This window comes from Sus scrofa, chromosome 8 (assembly GCF_000003025.6).
Source record: "Sus scrofa isolate TJ Tabasco breed Duroc chromosome 8, Sscrofa11.1, whole genome shotgun sequence".
NCBI lineage: Eukaryota > Metazoa > Chordata > Mammalia > Artiodactyla > Suidae > Sus > Sus scrofa.
The window spans coordinates 119,744,994-119,754,934 of NC_010450.4; the positions used below are offsets into that span (position 1 = coordinate 119,744,994).

General features: G+C 37.7%; 1 protein-coding gene across 6 annotated transcripts in view; it reads left to right on the forward strand.

Annotated features, from left to right (window-relative positions):
• PPP3CA (protein phosphatase 3 catalytic subunit alpha) overlaps positions 1–9,622 on the forward strand; it is a 325,435-nt gene extending 315,813 nt beyond the window's left edge. For 4 of the 6 annotated variants that reach the window (XM_021100471.1, XM_021100469.1, XM_021100473.1 and 1 more), the window contains exons 12-14: positions 551–648; positions 3,718–3,747; positions 6,950–9,622. In XM_021100471.1, the coding sequence (XP_020956130.1) occupies positions 551–648; positions 3,718–3,747; positions 6,950–7,146 (325 nt within the window). In that variant the 3' untranslated portion in view covers positions 7,147–9,622. 6 annotated transcript variants of the gene reach the window in all.

The following is a 9,941-nucleotide window of genomic DNA, read 5'->3' on the forward strand; positions in this document are numbered from 1 at the left end:
GCAGGTTCAGTCCCTGGCCTAGCTCAGTGGGTTAGGGATCCTGCGTTGCCGCAAGCAATGGCATCAATCGCAGATGCCACTAGAATCCGACATTGTTGTGGCTCTGGTGTATACATACTTATACTCTCCTGTTTTCTTTCCCAAGTCAAATCTGCTCCACTTATTTTTGCTGAGCTTTGGCTGGAAAACTTAAAACAGCTCTCACCACGGCTCTTCTTTGGTAACAGAATTTGGTGTCATGGAGGATGCCCACAAATCATGATGCCTGCTTACAAAATCAGAATTGTTTTCCATGTCTTCAGTATTCCAAGGGACCAAACCTCCACAATTGTATATTAATCTTAGCGGTCATGTCCTTAACATAACATTACTTCTATGTGAATGTATGGACATAGAGTAGGTTTTAAAGTTAAAAAAAAAAAAAAAAAAAAAAAAGATCAAGAGAGCCAGGGTAAAGGTAAATGTGAATTCTTTGCTACATCTTTCCCTTTAAGTCTTTTTCTTTAAAGAAAATGAAAGGTAAAGGCTCCCCGTGGTTGTGTCTTTGCAGAGAAGAGAGTGAGAGTGTGCTGACGCTGAAAGGCCTGACGCCCACAGGCATGCTCCCCAGCGGAGTGCTTTCTGGAGGGAAGCAAACCCTGCAAAGCGGTAAGCAGGCCCATTGGTGTGACTGTGTGGGCACCTCAGCCAGCTGTGTCATTAGAGCCCTGATTTATTCATCCATGCAAACTCGGTCTTGGTCTTCAGTTCTTCTCACCTGGAAGAAAGGCTGAAATCCAGCCCCGGCCCCCCCATCAGCGTGGCCAGTCAGGTCCCACTCAGCAGGTCCCTCATTCCCCGGAATGTGGTCCCTACTCCACCTCCCTCATCTGCTCATTTGCACATTAACCCTGATTTCAGGCCTCGCGCTGAGACACCTCATTCAGGTCACCCGCATTCACAACAGGTTTGACTGACCACTTGGAGCCACGCCATGGCTAAAAACAACTTTTTAATCACATTTTTATTAAATGTACCTATTTGACTAAAGAAATAAACACAGACACATATAAATAAACCCTTCCAAGTCTAGGGTTAGCAGAGAATGGACGAAGAGTATAAAAAGCCTGGTTTTGTTATCCACGTGTTTAAAAATCAAAGCTGTAGGTGTCTTCTCTGGCCTAAGTCCTTTAAAACACAGGAGACTGAGTAGAATCATATTTCATTTTTGAAAATGGATGGAAACGTTTCCTCAAAAATAGAGAAATAGAGATTTTGTATTAAAATCTGTAGTTTTCTGAATGAGTGCTGCCCGGGAGAACTTTCTGTGATGATGGAAATTTTTATATCTGCACAGAAGCCACTGGCAGTGTATGGCTATCGAGCACTTGAAATGTAGCTGGTACAACTGGGAAACTGAACTTTTGATTTTATCTGATTTTCATGAATTTGATCTAACTAGCCACCACATGTGGCTAGCGGCTCCCATATTCGACAGCCCACTCAAAATGCTCTTTTACTTTTGCTACTTTTGTTAATTATTTTAATGAACATCATCGTTAAATAGAGTCCAGTTTTAGCATACTCGACAGAAATTTTGCTTTTGGATTAGAATTTTCCAGAAAAAAAAATGAAAACAAAAATACACTATAGCATCTTAAAAATAATCTCAGCCTCTTGCTTATTTTCCTGTATCTTTCCCTGAATCTTTTTTTGTGTGTTTTCTTTTCTATCCCTGTCCCTCAGTTTAGAAGATTCTGGTATTCTTACAGTTATGTTATGTAGATGCACCTCTTTTACATAGAGAGTGATATCCACCCTCATGAATCAATATAGTATATAATATATAAATAATCACATGTAAACCTCTGTTTTCATATGAATTTATTCCAACATCAGTGTCTTTGAGTTACCACAAAAAAAAAAAAAAAAAAAAACTTACTAAATGAAGGCAGGAAAATACCACAGTGTTGAATTAAGTCCCTCCTTTAATTTATCGCTAAAAATTATTTAATAATTAAAAAAAAAACACAAAAAATTTCCCACCAAGATAAACGAGCTCTCTAAGAACATTAGCATAATTGGATCATTTTAATGCACCAAATGCACCACTACCTAATTGACTGAAATCTGCATGGTTTCTGATAAGCAGTTTTAAGGTACAGCAGATGTATTATCAGAAACTATGGGCCGCAGTTGCTTTAGACAAATACACTTAATAATGGACAGTATATATTTCTAATATGTCAGTGCTGGTGCAGTTCCAGGTTTTTTTGCTTTATTTTTAAAGTTACCTAAGTTCTTACGGTTCTTTGTTTTGTTTCCAGATGTTCACCTGTATTTTAACTTGGGTTATTCAGTTTCCTTTTCTGTTGTTTTATTTTAAATCCATTGGTTTGTCATTCTGTGTTGAACTCACATCACAAACACGTACACACATGGCAGACATAAGGTTCAGAACCTTATTAGTCCCGAGAATCTGAAACATCAGTATATATTTTAAGCCATTTACATTAAAACAATTTCAGAAGTCATTGGCTGATGCCCCTTAATTTGTCTAAAAGGGGAACCTGCTTAAAGTTTTACTATTTAGCTTTTCTCCATGGTGGTAACCCTTCTACATTTTTATCGTAAGGAATTTAGAATGCACTGTAAGGAACTCATAGCGCACATTTGGCAGTTGCTCTAGTTTTAAAGCCTTAAATTATAAGAAATATGCAAATTAAAGTCAAGGGGTAGGATTTTAATATTAAACACTTTGCAGTAACAGACAAGTGTTGCATTTTAGCACTTAAGGAAATATCCCCTAGCCTTAGTAATGTAGAAAGACCCATACACCTGTGTAGTGAGAGCACAGTCCCTAACCTTATTATAGAAATCGCTGATAAAGCAATGGGTGTTTAAAGTTTTGCCTCTGAAATATGCTGAGGTGTCAGTATTTAGACTCTTTTCTTTAAAATGCTGATAGAATTATTGCTGCTACTGGCATGTTACCATTTGATTGTAACATTTCAAGATTTTTTTGTTTCCAAAAATGATATTCCTGTGAGGAAAACTGATTTTTAAACTGGGTTGCCTGGCAGAAGACATCCAGGCTATCCCATTCCTTTCCTTTCCCTTCTTGCTTACCACTCCAAACATGCTCAGTGTTTGTCTTTAAAGTCACATGTGTTATCGACTCAGACCCACTGATTTTATTCTTCCTCTAAATTTATGTCCCCCCTGCTTGTCCATCCCACTAGGAGATCATGCCATTTAATATTAAATAGTGTGAATTATTCTACTGACATTATGGTGACCTTCACGTTTGCCATTTTTGGGGGAAGGGGCATTTTAAAACTATCAGTCACCAATTAAAGCAGTGGATTTATCATACTTCGTGTGAGTCACATGCACATTGAGCTGGTCCCTTGTAGATTCAGTCTCTAAAAAAAAAAAAAAAAGCCTTCCCTGAGTGTTTTTCTAAAGGGCTGATCATTTTGTTGTTTATTTAGCAAAATCCAAAGCGGTTCACTCAGATAGCTGTATCCAGATCATAAACTTCTCATTTTCCTTGTGATTTTTTTTTTTTTTTTTCCTTTCAGTTTAGCATTTTTGTTGTTGTTGTCTATGCCAGAATCCAGCACTTACAGGAACATTAATCCTCTTAGCTCCCTTGATCGTCACTGATTTGTTCTAGAGTTAAAAATCCTCTGCTCATTTTTCTCATTCATTTTGCACCCCCTTTCTTCTCTTCAGCTACTGTTGAGGCTATTGAGGCTGATGAAGGTAAATTGGCCAGTCCCCTTTCTGTTGTACCTGCAACAGATAAGGGCTCTGCTGGGTGTATTCATTTCTTTCTTTCTTTTCTTTTTTTTTTTCTTTTTCTTCTTTTCTTTTTTTTTTTCTTTCTTTTTTCTTTTCTTTCTTTCTTTTTTTTCTTTTGCTGTAGCTTGTACAGAGTGTGTGGGTGTTGGGCTAACAGTTGTGGCTCAGTATTAACCAAAATGTTCTTGCTTTAAAGGGGAAAATGTCCTTTTCTGGTTTGTTTGTTTGTTTTTTTTTTTTTTTTCCTTAAAGCTATGTTTGACTTTGTATACAATGATCCTAGTACAATCACAGAAAACAAAAGGACTATATATCTTGAATGATGTGGGGTGGGGGTTATGGCAGCTGTTTTGACAAATAATGGATACAACAATATTCTTTGAGCTGAACCATGTCCCTCCCTCAAATCACTTTCAGTCAGCACCAAAAAGGAGAGAATAAAAAAGTAGTTTTATTAAGCCTAGTCTTCAGAAATTTCTAGCAAAAGAAGAAATAGAAAGTTCATTTGAATAGTGCTTTGTTGTAGTTCAATATTAATTTATGTCTCTAAAAAATATTCCAACAAGAGACAGTTGTGTAAGAGATAAACAGTTCCGCTAACCTTATGAAATTTTAATGTACTGGTATCTGTAGGACAGATAGCACCAGCAAAATATTTTGACAAGTTCAAAATCATCTAGTGTCTGTGGAAGTGGCCGGTAACAAGCACAGTGAATATGGAGTCCTCACTCGATTGGTTAATGTCCACAGAGTGTCTGCTTTGCACCAGGCACTGTGCTGGGCGCTTCTGGACAAACAAGACGTGGACATCAGTGACTGTGTCCTAGCACTGCTCGAGGACAGCAGAGAGGACCCTCTAGCAGTTACTGTTGAATCAAGCCTTTTTTTCAACATTGAGTTATGAGAGAACTGCCTAGCCAAAGAGTTTTTAATATCATACATACCACACCCACTGGAAATTTTAAAAAGAATAATTCGAAGTTCCCCTTTAAAACAAAATTCTTCAGTTGTATTTTGTTCTTGCAAGGTAATGTTTTATTGTTCCCAAAATTGTGTGATAATGGTCCTTTGATATGATATTAAAAAGTGCCACTTTAGACTCTGTAATTTGTACATGATTTGGACACAGTAGGGGAAAACGATAGCACTGTAAGAGAAAATACAACTGCTTCCTAAATAGCAGTGAACAAACTGCTATTTATGTGGGAATTCTCTATTCCTCTTGGCAAATTCTAATCTGCAGTGTGCATTCTTGTTGATAGTTTGGCTGTTTTCTGTGGTTTCTGTGACTCTGTGTTGTGTTAAGTATACTACCAGTGTAAATTGCTAATACCCATTGTCTGACCAGCAACTACAGCAGAGCACGCATTCTTCCAGACCAGGTTAGACAGAAATGATTAGAAATGGAGCCCCACTGTGGACATAGCCATTGTTCTCCCCGGATTTTGAATTTCTATGCTCCCACCCTATTGGCTTTTAAAATCTCAAACAACTTAAAAAAGAGATTCCTCTTTTACGATTTCGATTCATACAATGGCTTCATCAGTTATGATGCCAAACTTTTTATAGTCATTAACTTGTGACGAAATGATGGTCACAGTAGTTTAGAAATCAATCGAGTACTACTTTCATCCCTCGAAAATCATGGAGTTAGTTTTTAGGGTGGGTGCTCCTTAGACAGGTCTATTATTTTGCGATTTATGACTGAATTAGAGAAGAATTAAGAAGCTTTGCTTTGGGCCTTGGTCTTTCCCCTTTCCCCATCTTCTTCCTCTCATAGTTGACTAATCACCATGATGCTAACCTTTAAAATGCAGAGGGGGAACCAACTGTTTCTCGTCGTTTAATGAGTTTGGAATCAACTGTGTCTACCTTTGAAGAACCTCATCCATACTAATGAAAGGCACTGCGCATTTGTGTGGGAGTGGCTGGCAAAGTTTCAGCTTGAAACTGCTTTCCTTTTTTTCTCAAATAGGATAGGAAGGATAAAGGTACAATGAAATTGTCCTTCATCAGCCATGGAGATGCAGCCCAATTCAGCCTTGGCGATTGGCCCTTCAGTGTCTGCCTTGCACTTTCACAGGGAGTAAATCAAACTGGTGTCATTGGTTCCCCATTTACATCCTTTATTTTCAGCTGACTGGTTGGTGCACCTACTGAAAAAAATCACTAAGTTTCTTACACAAACGCCTTACCTATCCCTGGAGCACACTAGGGTTATCGAAAAAAAATCAAGTGTCAATGCTCTCCTTTGAGAATACCATGTTTTCATTGAATAAGGCCCAAACCATGCCCATTCATTTTTGCTAAAAGTTGCCAAAAGCATTTTCCCCTTGTTATTCTTGAACCATCACTTCCATCTACACTGATCTACGAAGAAAGAGTTTTTCTTTGATTTAGGCAGTAATGGACCAGATGAACATCAGTTTCACCTGTTCACTGACAAAGGGAAGGCACGAGTTTTTTACTTAGTGATCCGATCTTGATTTTTCTGGGTTTCTTTTACCTTGTCACCCACTCCAGTTGCTTCCAAAGTTGAGTGTAGAAGCAGGAGTTAATAATGTCATTTTTTTCATGCCACTATTGAGTTGTTTGCCAAGAAAGTCTTTCTGGGATCCTGAGATGGCATGGAAGTGCCCCAAGCTCATCCCTTTTATAGCCCCTTTGAGCTTCTGCCCTAAGCTCTTTGCTAGGTTCTGCTGATTCTATTGAATTTACCGTTATGAGCGCAATAGAATAGTCAAAGTAGGGCGATTTCCAGGCTTTCCAGGTTAGGGCATTTGATACAGTAATTGTGCCAACGATGTGGCCAGTTGATGCTGGTTCTAGAGACCTCTCCCTGGTAGCAGCCTTCCTCTTTACATACCCACTTCAGATTTTGTTGATCTAAACTCTCATGAAGACAAGAGAAACGTTTACGTCTTACTAACTTCAAGAGGACATTTTGGTTGGCAAGAGACAGTGGCTGTTACCAAACCTCTCGGTTGCCTCCGGGTATGGTAAGGAGACTGTTGTGTTGTGTTCAGGTCCGGTCACTTTGTTCTCTAGTAAAGGATGCCCTCTCTCACTGCGAAATCTCTAACATCACCTGATGCAACAGCTGTGCCCTTTGTGTTCCTCTGGCTAACCCGATTCTTCTTTTTTTTAATGATTTTCTGTTTAGCTATCAAAGGATTTTCACCACAACATAAGATCACTAGCTTCGAGGAGGCCAAGGGCTTAGACCGAATTAACGAGAGGATGCCACCTCGCAGAGATGCCATGCCCTCCGACGCCAACCTTAACTCCATCAACAAGGCTCTCGCCTCAGAGACTAACGGCACAGACAGCAATGGCAGTAATAGCAGCAATATCCAGTGACCACTTCCTGTTCACTTTTTTTTTCTTTTCTTTTTTTTTTTTTTTTTTTTTTTTTTGTTGAGCTGCAGGGCATGATGGGGATGGCTGCATATCAGCAGTTGGATGTTCTTGCCTCTGATGGTAGCTTACTTGCTCTGGGGCCAGGAGTTGGATTCAGTTTACACTATCATTAAAAAAGAGGGAGAGAGATACTAAACTATATTTTGGTGGGGGTGGTGATTAAACACCTCTTTGGGGTATGCCTTTTAAAAAATGCTTATAGGAAAAAAAAAATTTTTAAAGAAAGCTCATGCTAGTCTATACTGCAATGTTAGGGGAATGAACATGTTTTCCTACTGCATTGGGGACTTCTAGATAGGTTAATGAAAGGTCTTTTATTATGTTACTGGACACGAAAACTTTGTCTAATTTCTTACTCTATTGTACGTTTACAGTCGCAGCACTAAAAATGGATGACATCAAACATTTTTAACAAAATGATGTACAAACTAAATAAGGACTATTTATTGATAATGTTTTGCTACTCTTGTCAGACAATGGCTATAAAATGAATTAGGCAGTCTTAAAAAAAAAAAAAAAGCAGAAAAAGAAAAAAAAAAAAAAAAGAATGTTGCAAATTTGTTCAATGCCAAAAAGGACAGTTTAATTTTGTACAGATTATGCTTACCTCAGGTTTCTTTAGTGTGCTTGAATGCCCTTCTTCCCATATAACACGTATCTTATTACTTTGGCAATGAGTACCTTTTCTTTAAGTTTTAAAAAACTGGAATAATTACATCTATCTTATTTTTGCTGTTTATATTTAGGGGTTTTTGTTGATAAATCAAGTCTTGGTTGTGGCTTGCTGAATTAAATATTTATGAGTGGTGCATTTTTAAGTATAGTAAACAAGACACCATATTAAGTACAGTGATAAAGCATCTATATTCTGTAAAAAAAAAAAAAAATCTGCCTATGCATGTTTTTTAAGAAAAAAAAAAAAAATGGCTGTTTCGGCCTCTATGGGACTGTAATGCGCTTAGTGGTCTGACATATACTGGAAATGTATGTATACTGGCGTCCTTTATATTCTCTGAAATGCTTAATGCCTTTGAAATTTTGTAATCAAAAAAAAGCTTTGAAAAAATCTAAAGGGGAGAGTATTCTTAAACGTTTTTAACATAAGCTTGTCAGTACACACATAGATGGTTAGCATGTTTAGCAAACCTTGTGAAATTTAAATAAGTTTGTAGTTACATGTGAAACTCTAAATGCATGGTAACTGTTAATGTCATTAACGGTTTAGTTCTTTTGTTCCGTTCTGTCATGTGCCACCAAATACGTTCTTTTTTCACCTTTTTTCCCTTTGTATATCAGTTACGGGTTACAACTGGTTCATTCTGAAAACAACAACAAAAATCCATTCATATTTTTTAACAATTGTATAAGTGCCCAAGTAATTCACTACAGCCTAAAGCCTTGCCTTTGTAATTTGACTTCTGAAATGTTGGCAATCAAAGCATGCACTTGTAACAATAACAAAGAAAACAAAAGCATTTTATATTACTACTCAATAAAATGTGCATGAACTTAAAAGAACGCTCATCGTTTCCCTGAGTCTGCTAAAGGGATTTCTGGGCACAACCACCATGCCACCTTCCGGATGCTGGGCCCACCACCACGCATCACAGATTTACTTTAACTGGCTTCTCTGAGGGCCTCGTGATCCAAGGTGTGGCGCCTACTTTGGCTGTAAGAATCCTGGTGGATTTGTGTCTCAAATCAGACAAGAGAATCATATTCAAAGAGCAAATGCCACCTTCCGGCTCCCTCGAATGTGGGAGCCAGTTAAGACACCAGAGCATTCCTTTGTATTGAAAAAAAATATTGTAATCAGGTTGTTTCAGTTGTATTGGATGCCCTATCTGCTAAATCAAAAGGAACTAAGCTGCTAAGTGCATTTTCGTTCCAGAAGAGAGTTGCATTTGTATCGATAACAAAATTTGTATACCGGCGCTTCAGCTAATATCTAATCACCTGGAGATTTCCCATACACCAAATTTCAGTTTGTTTCTGACATCGTTCATTTTCAGTGCACTTTGTTTTATGTAATAAAATATGCCTGTTATATTAAATAATAAGAAAATGGCAATTAGCGATATAGGGTACCAAAACAAACATGTTCTAGATATATTCTCTGACAAAGACTATCCCACATTTATTTTGATGAATTCAAACATTTTTTGTCCTGTGGATATTCTTCCATCCTTAAAAAAAAAAAAAAGTGACACCCAAGGAAACTATTTAGATGCAACTTATTACACTGATATGAAAGAAATGGTAATTCTGGTACCAAGGTGTTTATTTTCTTTCTTACAACTGCAGAGAAAATATCCTGACAAAAAAAATAAATAAATCTTTTTTTTTTTTGGATTCCTTTCTTTTGCAAATTGTGCTGAGGCAACTATGACATAGAAATAAACATTTGACATTAAAATAAGCAGTTGATGTGAGTATTGCTTGGTCTTTCTGCTCAGTAGTTAAGAAAGTAGTAGTGCATATTTTTGCATAATAATTCCGTCTATCAAAGAAATCAATGTAGAACTGTATTTCTCCAAAAGGGATCACAAGGCCGGATCATCAGTTATTAGAAATCACTCCTGGAGTTCCTGCCGTGGCACAATGATTATCGAATCTGACTGAGAACCATGAGGTTGAGGGTTCAATCCCTGGCCTCACTCAGTGGGTTAAGGATCCAGGGTTACTCTGAACTGTGGTGTAGGTAACAGCTGTAGCTCCGATTAGACCCTTAGCCT